Here is a 20975-nt window from a genome sequence, read left to right on the forward strand (position 1 = left end):
ACAGCACATGATGTGCCAAGTCATCACTCCCTCCCCGTTCTTACGGATGTATGTGTGCAACCGTTAAACTACATCATGCTGCAAAAGCAGAAGTTCATAAAAGTATGGATTATGACTCAAGGTAACCAGTAACCCACCATGGTAGCTTACGTAGGGCGTTGTGCTGTTAAGCTCGAGGGCGCGGGCTCAATTCCCTGCCACGGTGGCCATATTTTGTTGGGGGCGAAATGCAAAGAACACCTATGTGCCTAGATTTAGGTGCACATTAAAGAACCCCAGGTGGTCAAAATTAATCCGGAGTCCCCCACTATGGCATGCCTCATAATCATATTGTGGTTTTGGCACGTAAAACCGCATTAATTATTATATTAAGTTAACCAGTAACTTTCACATTACTTTGCAAACATCTTCAGGCTATTAGTGAGGTATATTAATTATGCTAGTATGCGTTGAAATTACAGCTCAGAAGAGAACCAGTACAACGAGCAGCCAGGATGGCAGTGTGCACAGTGGATATGCCAACAACTTTGGAGCAGGTCCAGGTGGGATCTCTGGTAAAGGCATTGAAGGTGTGGTTGTCACTTGCACCTTCAAAGCACTGGTCACACGTCTGGCTAAGTGCAGTCGTGAGCTCAAGAACCAAGAAAATATGGTGAGGTTGCTGTTTGATTGCTCTAAAAGAGTGCGTAGAGTCACATTAATGTGTGTCCTACATGTTTTCTGTTGTGACACTAACTGATACTTGGATGAGGGTTTGAATGCCTAGACAAGGTTTTTCTTTTTTTGAAGGGGCACTAAATAAAACGATTTCACTCATATTAGTAAGTTGCTCCTCTACAGTACCAATAATGCTACTTTTGCCATGAGAAGATGCTTATTTAACCAGTGAACACACACACACACACACACACACACACACACACACACACACACACACACACACACACACACACACACACACACACACACACGCACGCACGCACGCACGCACGCACGCACGCACGCACGCACGCACGCACGCACGCACGCACGCACACACACACACACACACACACACACACACACACACACACACACAAAAAAAAAAGGTCATGAAGTAGCGATGCCATCTTCAAGTTCCTGCACCAACTTGCAATTATGTCACTAGCTTTGACAGCATCTTTTGGGGCCCAAGCAATTCTTAATTGGTAAAAGTGAATCAGTACATTCTCTTTTAAGGGGGTCAGAGAATTAACACTGCAACTTCCAGGAAATACTGAGCCAATGTGGCCAAAATATCAAAAAGAAAAGACTTTGAAATCCATGCTGTCACACGGACATTTAGATGCTGATGTCCTGAAGCAGAATTCAAAAATGAAAGTTTGACCTTCATTTTCTCTTTCAATAAGGAACCTGTGATCATGAAATTATTGAGTGGATTCAAAAAATAACTTACCACTCTAGGTAGAATTACTGCTTCACTGTAGTGTACCTTTAAAGTTCTGTTTACTTACTCCGTAAAGTGCACTGGGCACTGAACCCTTTAGTGTTGCAGGAAGTCAAGCTTGTTCCGCATACTTTTACACATGCTACCTGCATGATCACTTGTGTTTTCTCCATGTGTGTTTTGAATGTCATCAGAAAGATACTGGCATGTGTAACTAATGATACCTGTCCAGAGTGCCTTGCTCAACAATCGCATCTTCCCCGCAGGGGCGTCTGCGCAAGCAGGCGTTTGGTGTGTAGCGACACCACGGACCCGAGCTAACGGGGGGGTTTCGACCCCCTCCCACGCCTAGCCGTGCGTGGCTTTGCCGTGTCCGGGGAAAAGGGGATCCTAGGGGTTGAGCCAACGCCGGGTGATTGGACCTTTAAGGCCCCCCGCCAGAGGCAACACACCCCTTTGGCCCCGGCTTCACGTAGACGGCACCCCTGGGCTGACCCACCCAGGGGAAATCGGCAGTCGTCTTTTCCTGTCTCTCTCTCCCCCACGTCTTCGTCTCTCTCTCTCACTTTTAATCTTTCCTGTCCTCTCCTCTCTTCCATTTACTTCCATTTTTTCTTGGCGGCGAGGGTTAACCTTGTGCAAATAGGCAACCTTGTTCTATGCGCATTTCGTTATAGTAGCGATGTACGGCTGGCGTCTACATGCTTTCAATTCCATGAATCTTGTAGCGTCCCCATGTTGGGCTCCGTGGTGGGTGGCTGCCATCGCTGCCGAATCAGATTCATTTACTATGCATAGAGCATTCCCGTTGTTACAAGATCGTACCGCTTCAAAGCGCGTACGCACCGATGAACTCACCTTTCTCACTCGAACCAAAGAAGTATTCCCTCACTATCACGTAGTGCACTGTGACAAGACTGACAAAACAGCTAGAACCGTGTCCCCATTTGTTGTATCCAGAACACTGACAGCCACCTTAGGTGCTGGCTATAAAGTTACAAAAATGGCCAGTGGTGACCTGCTTCTCCAACTAAATGACAAAATACAATTTGATAAACTAAAGAACCTCCGAACTTTTGGCGACATTCCTATTAGCGTTACACCACACCGATCCATGAACTCCGCACGCGGAGTAGTATCCGACTCAGATCTGCTTGAACTATCAGAAAGTGAACTCCTCGAAGGCTGGAAGGACCAGTACGTAACCGATGTGAAGCGAATTGTAATAAGGAGAAACAATCAGGAAATCCCAACTAAACATTTGATATTGACCTTTTCCACTAGTGAACTTCCACAGAACATAGAAACTGGGTACACAAAGACATCCATCAGGCCTTACATCCCAAACCCTCGCCGATGCTTTCAGTGCCAAAGATTTGGCCATGGCTCTCAGAGCTGCCGTGGTCGACCCACCTGCGCAAAATGCGGTGTCCAAGGCCATGCCTCGGACACCTGTAACGAAACCCCACACTGTGTTAACTGCGACGGCGACCACGCTGCGTATTCTCGTTCTTGTCCAAACTGGAAAAAAGAAAAAGATATCATTTCACTGAAAGTACGCGAAAACATTTCATTTAAAGAAGCACGAAGAAGGTGTTCGCCATTTTACGGTCCAACTTACGCTGATGCGGCGCGTCAGGGGGCAGCGTCGCATCGGCCACCGCCACAGCCCCGGCTCACACAAGGTGAGCCACCGGCCGTGGCGGCTGCCCCCGTGGTGGCAGCAGTTAAGTCTGCTCCACCTGCCCAGCCAGAGATCCCGGCTACTCCAGGGTCGTCGGGTCTCACGACCACGCCTCGCCAGGCGAGGTCGGAAAAACAAGCCAACAGCTCGCGTACGCGGGCGTCCAGTGCCTCACACGAGGCAATGGACACAACTTCGGTACCCCTGGTGCCGAAAGAGCGGCGTAGCTCCTTGGAGCGCGCTAAGAAAACGAAAAAGCCTATAACAGGGCCCGCCGACGGCTCTGTTACCTAAGTTCCAACTTTCTGTCTGAACAACAACTAATTCCCGTTCGTACACACAGCACTACTTAACTTCCAATATGGAAGCACAAATTCTGCAATGGAACGTCAGAGGACTCCTCAGAAACCTCGACGATATCCAAGAACTTTTACATAAACATTCACCAAAAGTGCTGTGTGTACAAGAAACACACTTAAAATCCAAACACACCAACTTTCTACGCAGTTATATTATTTTCCGGAAGGACCGCGATGACGCTGTGGCGTCATCCGGTGGTGTAGCGGTTGTCGTTAATCAAGGAATTGCATGTACACACTTACCTCTCCAAACATCCCTTGAGGCAGTGGCTGTTCGAGCGGTCCTTATGAACAAGCTCGTCACCATTTGCTCTCTTTACATACCCCCACAGTACCAACTGCAAAAACATCAATTTCAATCTTTAATAGATGAACTCCCAGAACCATATCTCGTCCTTGGGGACTTTAATGCACATAGCAGTCTGTGGGGTGATTCTCGCTGCGATGCACGAGGTCGTCTGATCGAACAATTCCTTTTCTCTTCCGGTGCGTGTCTATTGAATCGGAAAGAGCCAACATATTATAGCCTAGCGAACAAATCCTACTCGTCCATAGACCTCAGCATTACATCTCCATCCCTTCTTCCCCTGCTTAATTGGAAAGTTATCGGGAATCCTTACGGAAGCGACCATTTTCCAATAGTTCTAAGCGCACCAACAGGAAATGTCTTTCATCCACAGATTCCTTAATGGCAGATTGAAAGGGCCGATTGGGAACAGTTTAAGAAAGTTACACTTTTAAGTTGGTCGGAGATGTGTGATTTAAGCATAGATGCAGCCGTAGACTACTTTACAGCTTTTTTGATTAACGCTGCCACCAAATGCATCCCTCAAACAAGTGGACTGTCTGGCAAACGACGTGTCCCATGGTGGAACACCGAATGTCGAAATGCGCGAAAAAGGCAAAACAAAGCGTGGAGGTTACTTCGGGACTCTCCGACAGCGGAAAATCTTACAAATTTTAAGAACGTAAAGTCACAAGGCAGGAGAACGCGCCGACAGGCAAGAAGGGAGAGTTGGTCGATTACACGAAAGATCAAAAAACGGTGTATATTTGATGTTTCCGATTTTCCTGATAATTTTGTATGTTCTGCACATATGTCTGCACAGCACGAAATCGCAGTTCGCTTTCAAATAAAAAATTTTTTCAACACAGGAAAATTCGACAAGTGTCGCCGGTTGACGACGACCACTTTACGAAGAGTGCGTTTTCGTAAATTCGGAAGCATGCTGGCAGCTACTGAAGCTATATATTAGAAATATCTTTCTTTTTAGCGGAAGTAGAAGTAAAAGAGGAAATAGCTCTTATCATTTGATGGAATTCTGAGCAAATTATGTATTTTTAAAAATTCACGAAAAACGCTGCGTTTTTGAAAATCAGTCAAATTTGGGACGCCATGGCTACTTCTGTGAACAGCTTAGCTTGTTCATATTTGCAGTATGAACAGGCCTTTATGTGAATAATGAACCTCTGCATTTGTATTTCTCTAATAATTTTCGAAGTAATAAATTTTAATGCTCGAAACACCAAAAAGACAAAAGTGCTCCTCGATTCAAAAATCTATAATAAAAAAAACCCAATCTCAATTTTGTTCAAAGTCGCCCAAAATGTTCTCAAAGGACTGCAGAATGATAATATGAAAAAACATGTTGCATCATTTTTATTAGAACAAAAGCAAAAAATGTCAAATATTGTGTTTCCAGAGCGTGGTGGCTACTGCGTAAAGGACATCTCTAGTAACAAGAAAATACAGTAACACGTCTTTTTTCTTCTCTGAGCTTCGCTAAACAACAGTAATGATCTGTTGTCGGAAAGTGGGAACTGTTTTGTAAAGAAAAAGATCGTTCCATATAAATGCATTTGCGTGGTTTGTGACTTCACGCCAGTGTTAGACATCCCTCAGTCCACAGTAGGCACTTTCAGTTGTAGCCTCCTTTTCTTTAATCTATTTCAGTTGAATATAATTCATATCTTGCATGCTAAAGAACGCATTCCCCCCATGCGTCTCTGATGATGATGTGCTGTGCCAGAATTGAGAGATTAGTATAAAAGGCAAGGTCTCTCCAGGAATCGAAATGAATTTCTGGAGAGCGGTCGCCAAGAGGTTTGGTTTTTGTTGGCCCAAATGTGTACGTTGTCGAACCTTATGTGATCAATGCAGAGTTTAAAAAGAATCGATTACGTGAAGATTGGTGGCAGCAGTTCTGACCACGTACAAAACACGTTTTGTTTGCATTGCATCTGCTTTGCTTTGCATGTCCTTGTATCTCTTGAAGCAGTGCTGGCAGATCTGGTCTCCCTCTTGAATTGAGCGCGCATCCTACTTCATAACCCTCCGCAAAAGAGACTCGATCTGTTATCTTCTACACAACGAAAATTCCGCTGCAGCGGAATTTTCTTTTTGTGCACCTTGAGGTAGTCCGTACAAAAAAATTGGTCATGGCTATAACGCCTACCCATAGAAACCTTCAGAGCGTAGGACAGTGTTTGCACCAAAGTGAAGCACAATTTGGATGCTTAACTTTTATCTCAGGTGGTGTTTGGCTGACTGGCACAGCCGTGCTCGTTGCTGTCGTCTGCTCAGGCGGGCGTCTATCGCGCCGCCCTTTGCACCTGTCCGCCTAACGCATGCTACACCGTTTACACGAGTGCTTGTAGCGCGGGCCACTCGATCCGCCACACGATTCGCACGGTGCGGATCCAGAGACGGGGCGGGAGAGCGACGAGCGGTGAAAAATGTATCGTGTAACCAACGCAATCGACACCCCAGCATTTTCTCGTGCAGAGCGACAAAGCCTGGCAAACAGTGTGTGGCTGCTGTGCTTAGGTTGCACTGCGGTACTCGCCGTTCACCACTGTCGCCATTTGCGATTTCTCACATTCTTACAATGCATGATAGACTCACCTACACAAATTTCGCGTTTAGCTTCGTTGATTTTATATCAGCGCATTTACTTAAAAAAATTATCCAGAGGAATGAAAATGTCCGCGCTGCCCATCGACGAGGAATATAAGTCGTGTCGCAAATGCATTTAATTGGAACGATCTTTTTTTCTTTACAAAACAGTTCCCACTTTCCGACAATAGATCATTACTGTTGTTTAGCGAAGCTCAGAGAAGACAAAAGACTTGTTACTGTATTTTCTTGTTACTAGAGATGTCCTTTACGCAGTAGCCACCACGCTCTGGAAACACAATGTTTGACATTTTCTGCTTTTGTTCTAATAAAAATGATGCAACATGTTTTTTCATAATATCATTCTGCAGTCCTTTGAGAACATTTTGGGGGACTTTGAACAAAATTGAGATTGGGTTTTTTTTATTATAGATTTTTGAATCGAGGAGCACTTTTCTCTTTTTGGTGTTTCGAGCATGAAAATTTACTACTTTGAAAATTATTAGAGAAATACAAATGCAGAGGTTCATTATTCACATAAAGGCCTATTCATACTGCAAATATGAACAAGCTGAGATGTTCACAGAAGTAGCCATAGCGTCCTAAATTTGACTGATTTTCAGAAACGCAGCGTTTTTCGTGAATTTTTAAAAATACATAATTTGCACAGAATTCCATGAAATCACAACAGCTATTTCCTCTTTACTTCTACTTCCGCCAAAAAGAAAGATATTTGTAATATATAGCTTCAGTAGCTGCCAGCATGATTGCGAATTTACGAAAACGCACTCTTCGTAAAATGGTCGTCGTCAACCGGCGACACTTGTCGAATTTTCCTGTGATGAAAAAAATTTTTATTTGAAAACGAACTGCGATTTGGTGCTGTGCAGTCATATGTGCACAACATATAAAATTATCAGGAAAATCGGAAACATCAAATATACATCCTTTTTTGATCTTTCGTGGAATCGACCAGTTGGGTTAAGTTTTTATCGGGCATCAACTCATATACACAGGAGGCTAAAGTCTGGAACAGGGTTAGTAGGGTAGCAGGACGACGAACACATTCACTCCCTCTAGTAAATACACAAGGCGACAGCTTGGAAGACCAGGCGAACTTCCTAGGCGCACACTTCGAACAGGTGTCCAGCTCGTCGCAATACTCCGAGGCTTTCCAGAGGTACAGCACGAGAATAGAAAAACACAAATTAGAATGCAAATGCACAAAATACGAAGCCTACAACCAACCTTTTTCCTTAGCTGAGCTTCAGACATCGCTAGACTGCTGTAATAATTCCGCCCCAGGTTCTGACCGGGTATTATATGAAATGTTGAAACAGCTACCTTCTGAAACACAAGAAACACTGCTCTCTCTTTACAATGTCATATGGTTTTCCGGCGAGATGCCTAGTTCCTGGAAAGAGGCTATAGTGATCCCTGTTTTGAAACAGGGCAAGGATCCAACCGCTGTTACTAGCTACAGGCCTATCGCGCTAACGAGTTGCCTGTGCAAACTCTTCGAAAAAATGATAAACTGCAGGCTAATTCATTTCCTCGAAACAAACAAGTTACTTGACCCGTACCAGTGCGGATTTCGAGAGGGGCGATCTACAACCGACCACTTAATACGGATTGAAGCACAAATTCGTGAAGCATTTGTCCATCGGCAATTTTTTCTCTCGGTATTCCTGGACATGGAAAAAGCCTACGATACAACATGGCGGTTCGGAATACTGAGAGACCTGTCCCATTTAGGTGTACGAGGTAAAATGTTGGACATAATAGAGAGTTACCTTACGGATCGTACATTCCGTGTCCGAGTGGGAAACATTCATTCACGACCGTTTGTTCAAGAAACTGGGGTGCCACAAGGTGGTGTCCTCAGCTGCACACGTTTTATTGTAAAAATGAATTCGCTGCATCTATGCATCCCACGCAATATGTTTTATTGCGCATACGTTGATGATGTGCAGATCGGTTATAGGTCGTGCAACCTTGAATTGTGTGAGCGGCAGGTACAGCTTGGGTTGAACAAGGTAACCAAGTGGGCAGACGAGAACGGGTTCAGCCTTAACCCACAAAAAAGCACATGCGTATTATTCTCCAGAAAGAGAGGCCTTCATCCCGATCCTGACATTGAACTGAGTGGCCACCGTCTGTCTCTAAAGACGGAGCATAAATTCCTTGGCCTCATTTTCGACACGAAGTTAACATTCATATCACACATCAAGTACATAAAAAACAAGTGTATAAAAACTATGAATATCATCAAAGTGTTGTCACGCACTACGTGGGGTAGTGACAAGAAGTGCCTGATGAACCTTTATAAAAGCCTCATACGCACGCGCCTAGATTACGGGGCAATAATCTACCAGTCCGCGACACCAAGCGCCTTGAAAATGCTGGACCCTGTCCACCATTTAGGTATTCGTCTTTCTACGGGTGCTTTTCGCACGAGCCCCGTAGAAAGCCTCTACGTCGAATCAAATGAGTGGTCGCTTCATCTACAGAGATCCTACTTATCATTTGTATATTTTCTCAAAGTGAACGCAAACAAGGAACACCCCTCACACGCCACAATCAATGATTTGTCCACGTCTGCCTTTTTTCACAACCGTCCTTCGGTGCGAGAGCCTTACTCACTTCGTGTGAGAGGCTTGGCAGAGGAAATGAGTGTTCCACTTCTTGAACACAGTCTAATGGCCCCCGCTGCTCGTCTCCCGCCATGGCAGTGGCAGCTTATAGACTGCGATATATCTTTCGTGGAAGTTACAAAACACGCACCTATTGCACATATCCGTACATACTTCCTCGAACTACAGCACAAATACACTTGTCCAGAATTCTTTACAGACGCCTCAAAGTCCAGTACTTCTGTGTCTTACGCAGCTATTGGTTCATCCTTTTCCAATGCCGGCATACTACACCCGAATACAAGCATCTTCACAGCAGAGGCCTACGCCATACTTGCGGCTGTCAAACACATCAAAGAATTAAAACTAGAAAGTGCTGTGATATACACTGATTCTCTAAGTGTAGTAAAAGCCCTGAGATCTCTCAAAAAGCATAAAAACCCTGTCCTTGTGTCACTCTATTCACTCCTGTGTACGGTCCACACACTCAAATAGCATGTCGTGGTGTGCTGGGTGCCAGGGCACCGAGAGATACAAGGAAACGTGTTGGCGGACCAGCTAGCTGCATCCGCCCACGAAAATGCTGCCGCCAGTGCACTCATTTCCGTTCCTGCCCTTGACCTAAAACCCCTCCTTAAAGGAAAGCTCAGGGCTCATTGGCAGAGCACATGGGATAGACAAACACATAACAAACTACACGTTATCAAGCCTCATCTTGGTAACTGGCCACCAGTGTCAAAGTCACGCCACACAGAAGTAATACTCACAAGGCTAAGAACAGGACACACATACAGTACACACTCACACCTTCTCTCTGGCGGCGACCCACCTTTGTGTGATCGATGTGGTGAAGCACTTAGCGTGCTTCACATTCTAATCCAGTGTAATGATCTAGACACGCTTAGAAAACAACATTTTATATTACCCTACCGACAACAATTACCATTTCACTCATCAATGTTCATCGGTAGGGAACCTGTTTTTAAACATCAGTCACTGTTCGCGTTTTTAAAAGATGCGCATGACTTTCACGTGATTTACCCAGGCATTCCGTAGCACGGCCTCCTAACAGAGGCTGCTGCTGCGGTAGTTACACTTAAAGTAAGCACCTGCCTCGCAGCCCTTGGACTCAAGGGCGCTGACGAGGCATTTGTGCTCGTGCCATATACCCTTAGTTTTATTATTACAACAACCCGACATTCATTCTCACTACACACACACATCACGTCACGCTCATGATTTTAATGCTTATACGTTTTACCCGCCCTAGGGCGCGGAATTTTAGGCCCATATACAGCCACGTAACACCATCATAGCTCACATCCCTTACATACCATTGTAAACCACCGACCATTGCTACACTTTTATCATTTTTCATGGCGCTCTTTGGCCACGCATGGCCCTTGCGCCATTAAAACCCACATATCATCAACAATCGCATCTTATCATTGTGTGGCACGTGGGAGTAAAACCTAAGCATGAGTAGTTGTGATGTCTAGAATGTCAATAAATATAGATGCATATTGCAGATAACAAACTTACTGCATGACATATATGGAACATTCACAACTTTATAGCGTGGCATGTAGTAGTTAGCAGCTCATTGGCTAAATATTTAAAACATAAACAATTAATATAGATTTTAAGCCACCTTATTATGATGGGGACACTGATGTGTACTGATGGGATGCTCATATGTTCCTTCTTTTTTCTTGACAGTCATTATATTGCGACCTGCGTCAACTAATGAGCTACATTCATGACAACCATGGAGGCATATTTCGAAGAGTGGCCTTGAGTGGGATGCTTGATTCTGCAGACCGTCCAAACAAAAAGAAGAATTACGTCCCGGGTACAAGAATTGTCAGGTATTTAACCCTTTTCTGTTTTTCACTTTCCATTTTCGTTTTTCATTTTCTGTTGCGGGCAATGGCAATGGGTAACCGGCAGTGGAGAGCTGTTTTATTTTTATTTTTACCTTGTTGCTGTTTATCTCTTAATAACCTTCTCTGGATATGAGTGTTTTTGTGAAACCTGAGACAGCTGCTTTCCGGACCGATTCAAGTGAGCAGAAACCTGCGGCTCTTTTTTGTACAACGAATAAGTTCTTGCCACAGCCTGCATGGCGTCATGAGGTTTGACTTTTCCTCTTTAACTGAATAGCAGTGTTTTGAACTTGCACAGCAGCAGTCAATGCTGTGCAATCACATTGGTGGCCTTTTGTATGTAACTACTGTACTATGTCTTGGCAGTATATAATGCTTGCCATAATACTTCTGAATCTAGGCCATCTTAGCTTTGGCTGATACTCGTCATGTTGAATGTGTTACGTTGCAAACATGAATACTTCTTTGTAGCTGCATATGATGACGCTGTTTTCTTATTATGCTCACGCAACATGCTGTAAATATCTGTATGACCATTCTACATTTTTTCAAAAGTAGAACAGTGCAGTGAGTGGAACACTAAAAAAAACTGTGAAAGAGATAGACACATGAATGATGCAACACTTGCCTGCTGTCATTCCTGTAGCTGTCTGCATTTTTAAGAGTGTAGCTCTTTAAGCTTTTCGTTGTGCTGGGTAGTGCGAACAGTAATTATCATCATCGTTAACCGGTATGCGCTCGCTTCGTCATCTTCAACGTCTGCTTTGCTCCCACAACACGTGCGCCGATTTGTCTTGCGTGGAATACAAAAACTATGATGGGCGAGTCTGTTGCATGACTAAAAAATCATGTAAGACACGTAACAACTAGTCACGGGACTAAAATCACATAATGTCACATAATAACTAGTCACATGACCGAAAATCACATATCAGCACGTTACACCTAGTCACGGGACTAAAATCACATAACATGACGTAACATCTGGTCATACTGAAAATCATGTAACACTTCCATAACTAGTCACGTGACTAGAATCATGTAACACCATGTAACTACTGGCGTGACTAAAAGTCATGTAACAACAGGCAACATTTAATCACGTGACTAAAAATAATGTAACTTTTAGTCACGTGACTAAAATCACGCAACATCGCGTTACAGCTAGTCACGTGACATGTTCCAGCCAAAAGCCACTAACAGCTAGTCACGTGACTAAAATAACAACATCGCGTAAGAGGTAGTCATGTGACATGTCTAGCCATGTCTAGCCAAGTCTAGCCATACTTAATACTACCAGTACTACTACGTATAAAAAGCTTAGCATCTCTAGCAAAAGCTTGGCATCACTAGCAAAACTTAGCTAGGTCAAGCACTAGCTCCGCTGATGGTTCCAGCCTTGCACCACTAGTGCAAGCTGTGCACTTTTCTTTTTCTCGTGCATTTGTTAATAATGAGCAAGCATTAACTTTCCCAATTTATCCTGCTCCTAAAGTTAAAAATCTTTAAGTTAGCATTTTGAGGAGGTAGCACCAAAGAGATGTAATAAAGGTTGTATGTTAGTTCATGATAAATTGTGCAATTTTTAAGGTACTTTTGTCTTTTCTAGGCATGCAAAGTCACTGGAACATGAAGAGTTAAAGGACCCACTGTTTTCATCTAATGTTTTTATCATCGATGAGACGGCTGTTGAGAAGAGCAGTCGAAAGTCTTTCTTCAGGAAAAGAGGTGTGAGAAAGGTCCCCAGTGCCCAGGTACGCCTTAGGTACATCCCAGTGTATCTCTTCAGAATGTCGTATTCACACGACAGCAAGCCTTTTCAACATGCAGTGGCCTTCAATTGCATTTAGCAAACTGTTAAGGAAAAAGAGTAAAGAAAGAGCACATGTGATTGATGGTCTCTTGCACATGTACACGATTCACAAATGCGAACAACAACACAACTAGAAAATACTACACACAAGTATGTTATTATCAATAGTTGGGTTTCTGCATACTGCCTTTGCAAGTCTATTGTATAATTGGGCAATATGCTTCTTAGAATATGAGTTCATATGCACCCACCCATTCAATTCAGATAGTATTACATCTTCCAGAGAAGCTGTGTTTGTTTATTAATTCGGCAGACCTTCTGAAAAAAGGCGCATAACAACACTAGCTTGAGCAATCGTAGGTTGACCTTAAGCAATAGCCAAATTATTTGAACAGTATTTTAATGTGGTTAGCATTCTTGACCTACTTCAGCCACTTTGTGCCTGCCTATCTTATCTAGTCTCTGTATGTTGCTTGCCGATGTAAACCATACTTAATGCTTCCTAGTTAATGCTTCCTGTCATCTTTATGCAGTCGTAGTCATGCTGTCGTCAATAATTGTGAATGCGACATTACGATTGTTGCATGGTCATCATTCGAGCCTCACCATGTGATTCTCATCATACTGACGTCATCACATCATCATATGGTCCTCGATGTACATTTGTCGTGATTTCATTGGCCTTGTGGCATTATGGTCACACTGTCCTTGTTCTACCATCGTTGTCACTTCGGAATCATCGCTCCTTTGTTGTCATACTACCCTTGTCATTCCATCAATGTCATTACTTTGTCATTTCATCATCATCACTGTGTCATTGTCATACAGTCGCCAAGCTGTCATGATTATGGCCAGCCCTGGTGAACGAGTATCACAACAGGTTGAGCTGACCTCAGAAACAGTGCACAAAGCACATAACTGAGCAAAGGAAATCTTAAAATGACCACCACAGGTTTTTAACTGAAGGTGTTTTTAGCAATACAATGCATTGCTGCATTGCCTAGGTGTCAATCACATTAATGTCGACAGCAATTGTGAGGTAGGTTCTGCTGAAATTTTTGTTCCAGTGCTGTGCTGCATCTTCGAGATATGTGTTTGCAATAAAGTGAACGGGTGTGTTCGAACTGCCTCCGCAGAGCGTCATGGATGAGAAGGAGGATGTCTCGGCATGCCCAAGCCCAGCGCCAGGCCAGACGACACCCTCGTTTCCTCGTCAGCACAGGGCCCTGACTCCTAGGCTTAGCGTGTCGGAGGGAGACAACATCTCCCTCACTCCTAAGCACAGCAAGGGCTCTAAGTTTGCACTGGGTGGGTCCTTGTCTTCTGTGAAATGGACCATCTGTGAATAAATTTGCCTTGGAAAGGTAGCGTAGATTGTGAAAGCTAGTGAAAAGTAAATTTCTGAAATGGCAAAAATGCAATGCTGTGTCATCTCGGAAGGGTATTTTGGTAATACAGGTTAAACCCGCCACGATGGTCTAGTGGTTATGATGCTCGACTGCTGACCCGAAGGTCGCTCCGAAATGAAATCCTATGGCACGATCTTGTACGCATTCCATAATGGAAATGTCATCCTTGCTGCACGCGATTGGTCAAGGCTTGCATAAACGTTACGAGCGGAAGACATAAGGGTGACCCTCTACCAGTCTTTACAGTGGGGACGAGTATTCTTTTATATAATGCTTACAAGATCGCACCCCCTGGCCAACCCTTGTGATGGCTTACTTAGAGATAACAGTGTCACGATAAGCATGGATACATCTTAGGACAATAGAAAGCTTGGCCATTTGATAAATATTCATTATCTGAGAAATTGAGCCTAGGAAACATGAACACACAGCACTGGTATTGTCCTTTTCACTCCTCTTGCGTTTGTGCTTTGTATGCCTAACTTTTTAAACCAGAGACAGTTGATGGCGATTGTAACGTATGTTCTACGTTATATTTTCCGTTCACATTTAAACCGTTCGTGATGGTACCATTTTTAGTTTGTGATATTGAGGCAGTGGTTTCAGGACCAAACGAAGGAAATGGCTTGAGTTTTCCATGCAGTGGGATGGCTGAAAGGAGACCGAAAAGGCGACCAAGGTGAAGAAGAGAGTGGGAGCTCTCCCGGAGGCGTCGGCCTGGACACATCACCGAACACGACAGAACGTCTCATTCGACGCTCGAGTGGCATGAACCGTACACCTAAGATGCCGCCCAAGTCTGCGAGCCACATGAGCCTGACACTGTTGCGCGCTCGTCGCCGTATGGAAGACCAGCTGACCAAGCTGGGCTTCGGTCGCAGTAAGAGCAAGCATGGCAGCTTCGAAGAGCCCCCCGGTAGGTGTCGTAACGTATGCCTCTGCACTCATTTGGATTTTGGTATTTTAGCAAAAAAAGCCTGTTTTTTCTGTTCAGACAAGCAATTGGGTTAGTGGAAAATCGGTTCTCCAGAAGCCCACCTAGTGGAGAAAAGGTTCGTGAAGAGGTAAATTGCTGTTATGGCAGGTTTATTTACTGCAATGCCAGGCTACTTGTAACATGGTGACCATCAGATTGCTGAACCGGGAACCGGACATGCACTTTTTCTTCTTTTTCATTTGTATTGCATGTATGCAATACTGCAGTTACTAATTAAAAACTTTTGTGTGTATTTGTAACTTTAATTTCTGCTTTGGGATGAGTGTCACCACCATGTTTTGGACAATGAACACAGCTATGCTGCAAAGCCAACGTAACATTAAAAAAAAATTTGTGAAACATGCTCAGCACATGTCCTTGGAGTTTTCATCACAGCTCTGTTGGACTCTGATCTAAATTTGACAATGGATGCAATGTTTATTTTCTGTGAGGTATTGTAACGATGATTAATGACAGGGAGTACCTGTCATTAATACTGCGGAGGTGAATGGCTGATATCAGGAAGTGCCTGGCAACATTCAGCTACTTCATCATTGTCTTTGGATATTTCAGTGATTGAGTTTTGTTTACCTGTTAATTACTTTTGTTACTTGATGAGCTTTTGGTGCATAGCTGGAGGTCAATAGATTTTTTTTTTCATGCCTTACAGTAATTTCCGGTTAGAAGTATAGTTAGCATGTAGGAATCTGTGGGAAAATGATAGGACGGGTGTATGTGTAGCTGCTTTCCCGGGAACATGGCCATCACTTTCGTGCCTAAATTGTGCTTTGTGCATGCCTTTCCACTCGTCTTTGAGTGTAGAGTAATTCTGCAGTATTAGCAATCACTACTGTGGTGCCAAGGTCACAAATGTGCTTATGCGTTCCTTGTTTCTTTGTCGTAGATCTCAGTAGACGAAACTCTTTTGACCTGGACCACAATCAGCGAGATGGCGAGATGCTTATCATGAAGGAGAGCAAACTGGTCAACATCAAGCTTGTCTACGATGGCATGCTTCGATTTGCCTTTCTGCAAGAGGTTTGCCAACCTGGAACAGTTCCCGATTCCCCTTTGCTGGCTGCAGCATTAGACCTGGCAAGTTCAAAACCAACTCCTTTCCTTTTGCGCTCCTAGGAAGATTGCTGGCTCACTCACTGTATGAAACAGCTGTGGAGTCAGCTTCTGGGGTATTTCTTTGCAGATTCTGGTGTCACAAGCAGTATTAGTTAAACAGTCAAACAGTGGGTTCAGTTTAATACCATGTTTGGATTTAGTACTTACCACACTGCTCCACAGTAAGTAAAAAATGGGCATCGTCTGTAGCATCGTTGCACGTGAAGTGTATATCTTCTCTGTGAGATGAGTGGTGGCATTATGTGTTGTCAGGAGGCTGACACAGCCTTGTCTGTCTTGTTCATAACAGACATTTTCCCCTCAGCAGACGGGAGCACTGTGCATTGACAAAGCCACATTATTCAGTTAGTCGTTATTGTGCGCAACATATAAACATACAACTCTAATCTTCACGCAACAGGAAGGCACTGTGTGTAAACAGTGTTATTAAAAAAAATACGTCATGTAACACTTGTAATGCTTGAAACCACTTCTCTTGGGTTCCCTTGTCAAGATAACATCATGACATGCTGCTTAACACTTAGCTTTCTGTTGCTTCAAATAGAGAAGATATTGTGCATGTATCACGTGGTATTAGTTTTCTTTTTTATTTTTACTTTTTGCAGAGCAGTAAGTGTAGCCATTGGTTCTTTGTAGCATCGCATGCCAATCAGAACTGAGCATTGTAGGCTGTTTCATATATGTATCTGTTTTTTTTTTCTGATTTTTCATAGCTTAAGTAATTGGTGCAGACATTGCTTGCCTATTATTGGCATTGCAGTGACCAGCATAATGTGCAGGTGAGGCTGTCGGCAAATTTTACTCTACTGCATAATAAAAACAGAAGTAGTAACAGTGACACTGATTACATCCTTTCTTAATCATTTAGCATCTTACTGTACAACTACCTGATCCTGCTTTGACATACATATGAGAAATAAACTCCGTTATAGGGATAGTGGAGTTAAGAAAATAATGCACTTATGTGAGGAGTCAAACTTCCATATGACAAATATTAACGCGATAGTTTTGCAGACATTCCGATGTCGGTGTCGTTGGTTGTGAGCGAAAAATCAGCGTTGTCCGTGAGCGAAAAACCGAGAAAGATGCAAGTAAAATAAATAATAAAAATTTTCGGTTTGAGTGAGAATCGAACCCAGGCTGTCTGCATCGCAAGCAGGTGTTCTACCACAGAGCCACGCCATTGCTTGAAACTGCTTTGGAAAAAAACGTTATATGAATGTCATGTAGTGGGAAAAGTCTCCTTAACACATGTAATATTGCATGGCAGAAGCATAGAATCGTGCCAGGCGTCAAAACATGTGAATTGTGCGAGGAGTGGGTGTTTTAAAGGCCCACAAAGTGCTCAGACATATTAATTATCATCATCAGCAAAAGCATTAACAAAGTGAGCAGCTGCATAGGTTCGTGTGTTGCCTTACGCACACATAGTGGGCAATTCGCAACTGTGCTTGCAGTAAACATTCTAGGATAGTTTGAAATGGCCAATGTTACGCACGCAGACGTTCATTTTCTTGCGGCACAGTTGAGGCATGCACCGAGAACTGAAGCCGGGCTAGCGTTTAGAAGGCGGTGCGCACGGGGCCCGGTTACGCTATCGCATTCTACTCTTGAAGGCGAAGCTCAAGCATCTTCCAAGTTTTAATACCATTATGAAGTAACAGAAAAAGCAATTTAAACTTAAATTTGCAGTTTTCTTTGTGGAACTATTGTTTATGTGTACAGTGAGTATCGAATGCAACAAAGAAAAGTTATTCTGGGAGGTGTTACTTCTTCATTTAATAACGTTCGACTAGCATTTAAAATTAGTAGCACATTTCACTTTGTGCTTCATATTCTTTTGCATCTGCAACTCTGTGTTGCCATAACCTATTGGGCGTGGTTTCTGAAAAAAATTACTTGCCTTTCCTTTTTCTTTTTTTGTTTTATTGTCTGACATGCAGAAAGCACCAGTCGTGTCCCGTGCGGCCCTGTTCTTGGAGTGTGCTCACTTTGTGCACCGATGCAACAAGGGTCAGTGGCCCACATGGATGAAGCTAAATCTGCCCGTGTTTCGACCTTCTGGTCCGTTAGCGAATCGTGGCACACCCTCAGGCCTGCATCGCACGCACATCCTGCAACGGGCCGCTGGAAAGCTCTTCTTTCAATGGGCTGAGGTGGGTTGACTTAGTTTTGTTTTCAACTTATCACATTTCTGTGGTGCACATTCATGCACAAGTGTTCGTCAACACACATGTTCGTTTACGATGGTTTATTAGCTGTAGTGACCGTGGTGTCCTGAGCATGAGGTCGCGGGTTTGATTCCATGCAGTGTTGCTTGTATTTCAGTGGGGAATGTGTACAAAAAATGCTCTCGTTCTTGGACTTCGGGGGCTTGCGAAAGAACGCTAGGTAGCTTAAATTAATATGCAACCCTTGATTATAACATTCCTCATGGTATTGAAGCACCCAAACCCATAATTAGATTTTCGATGTACAGTATTGGAAGACTAAGAACTAGAGCTGTGCGAATAGCAAAATTTTGGGTGCGAAGCGAATTCGAAGATGAAGTGTGAGTGCAAATCGAATCGAATATTTTTCGAATATTTCTCGAATATTTCTCGAATATTTTTCAAATACTTCGAAGTGAAATTGCAGAAACAAAAGTTAGAGAGGATTCCCAAGCATATTCTTATGAGATAACTACATGAAAGTGTTTCTTTTCGCTAGGTTGATGAAGCGCTGGCGGGGTGATGTTTCATAGTTGTCTTATCAAGAATGGGGCAATGTAGAGGCCGAATTGTATTTATGTACATGATTCGGTGCAACAAAAGTGTTACTGACAACACTTTACACATGATAGGCAAAGATGCCATTTGCTCAGCCTCTCCTCCTCTTTCAACTTCTGTGGAAGGCCAACTGATGTGGCGGACAAGGGTGTGCTCCCTTCAAGTTTGGAGTTCCAAATCTGCCAAGTAGACGTCGATATATAAGAACATCTGAAATTTTGGATGCTAAAAAGCTTCGGCGTCCGATTTTTCGGACTTCCTGCCCAAATTTCAGGTCCAAAACAGCATTAATTGAGCCCCCACCTCTGCCACATCTTTCATCTCCATGTTGGAACCAGCGTTTTCTCGAGTTAACACATTTGCGACCGTAGCGGAGCTTGAAAGGCAGCTTTGCCGCAATACGGGGGTGTGATGAGGTGAAGCATATTGAAAATCTAAGGACCACTTCCAATCGGACGTTGACTGTCTTATCCATTTGGTCTTGTCTAAGTTCAACCGTAACGGAGCTTGAAAGGCAGCTTTGCCGCAATACGAGAGTGTAATGAGATGAAGCATAATAAAAATGTGAAGGGGTCATTTTCAATCGGACGTTGACTGTATTTGTCTTTGGGAAGTTCGAATTGTTTGAATAGTAAAATTTCAATGCGAATCGAATCGAATAGCAAACAATATTCGAAAAATATTCGAAATTTCGAATATTCGCACACCCCTACTTATAAGACATTACTTAGTTGACGTCAGGCATTATTGCCAGTATTGATGAGGTGATTATTACTACCTTTTTAATCAGTTCTTGCAAAGTGCTTCTGTCGGCATACAGTATATGGTCAAGTCACAGTCACACGTGACCTTTGTAATTATCGCTGCTATTAGGACTAAAGACAGTGTGGCAAACTTGGCATTTCTGTTTTTTTATGCTAACAACTGTTAGCAGCTGTCCTAACCATAGAAAAATTATCACTAATGTTTTAAAAGTGTATATGTGTTTGCGAGATTTTGTACGAAAAAAGTCCTTCTGAGTTATCGGCAACTTGAGGATAATGCAAAATGGGATACGCTCTTTAACAAAAACGTGGGCACCATTCTCAACATTTGACGTTATCGTACATTGGTTTGTGCATTGTGCAGGCTATTGGGGCTAGGCTCGAAGAGATGCTTCAGGGCGAGACTCATGACCCCCTGGAGATTGCTGCCATCGCAGCCGATGAGCAAAAGCGTCGGCAATGCCGCATGGAAGATGAAGAAGAAGACTTCTTGGATGAAGGTGATGCATAAGCAGCTGCAGTCAGCCTACAGTGATTCAGGCTAGGATATTCAAAATTTTAATTTGTTGGTATAAAAATATTGATTTGCCTGCTGCATTTCTACGTTCTGTGGTGGCTATGGTGTTGTTCTGTCAAACGTTGGGTCGGCGAATCGAATCCCGGCCACGGTGACTGCAATTCAATGGGGGGTTAAATGCAAAAGTGCCTGCATACTTTAATTTAGCTGCATCTTTAAGAAACATGAGATATTGAAAATTAATTCAGTCTCCTGAATTAATTGCACTGAACTGCACTGAACACCAAGGTTTCAGTGCATCAAACTCCAGAATTTTGCCCTTTTTGCTACATTTTGAATTGCTCTTTAAGGTGAATAATTTAGATGTGTTGTCTAAATTTAAACATTTTGATATTCAAGGATATATAATTACAGCCATCAACAGGTTGACTATGTTGCTATAAACCAAATTTTTTCTTCAATTTCGGAAAATTGAATGTTCTGATAATAAAGAAGTAAATGTCATTTTTTAAAAGTTTGAATAAATGCGAGTGTGGTGTCCTATAGTAAAAAGCAGATCTGCTCAAGCATGTTTCTGAGTGCAAGGTTCTGCTAGGTAGATTCTCTCTTACATACATGCTGTGTTGTTGAGGTAAAAGAGGGATACGACAACAATTTAAGAACTTTTTTTTTGGTTATTTGGCAGACGTATGTAAAGAGAGTGTTCTCAA

General features: G+C 43.2%; 1 protein-coding gene across 1 annotated transcript in view; it reads left to right on the plus strand.

Moving 5' to 3' along the window:
* LOC119387102 (protein unc-80 homolog) overlaps positions 1-20975 on the plus strand; it is a gene marked incomplete in the record, with an annotated part of 85565 nt that overhangs the window by 8218 nt on the left and 56372 nt on the right. Inside the window, 8 exon segments of the mRNA XM_049413377.1 lie at positions 462-652; positions 10718-10866; positions 12494-12638; positions 13834-14005; positions 14750-15022; positions 15987-16181; positions 18164-18372; positions 20113-20248. Coding sequence (XP_049269334.1) covers positions 462-652; positions 10718-10866; positions 12494-12638; positions 13834-14005; positions 14750-15022; positions 15987-16181; positions 18164-18372; positions 20113-20248 — 1470 coding nt within the window.

Source organism: Rhipicephalus sanguineus, chromosome 3 (genome assembly GCF_013339695.2).
Source record: "Rhipicephalus sanguineus isolate Rsan-2018 chromosome 3, BIME_Rsan_1.4, whole genome shotgun sequence".
Lineage (NCBI taxonomy): Eukaryota > Metazoa > Arthropoda > Arachnida > Ixodida > Ixodidae > Rhipicephalus > Rhipicephalus sanguineus.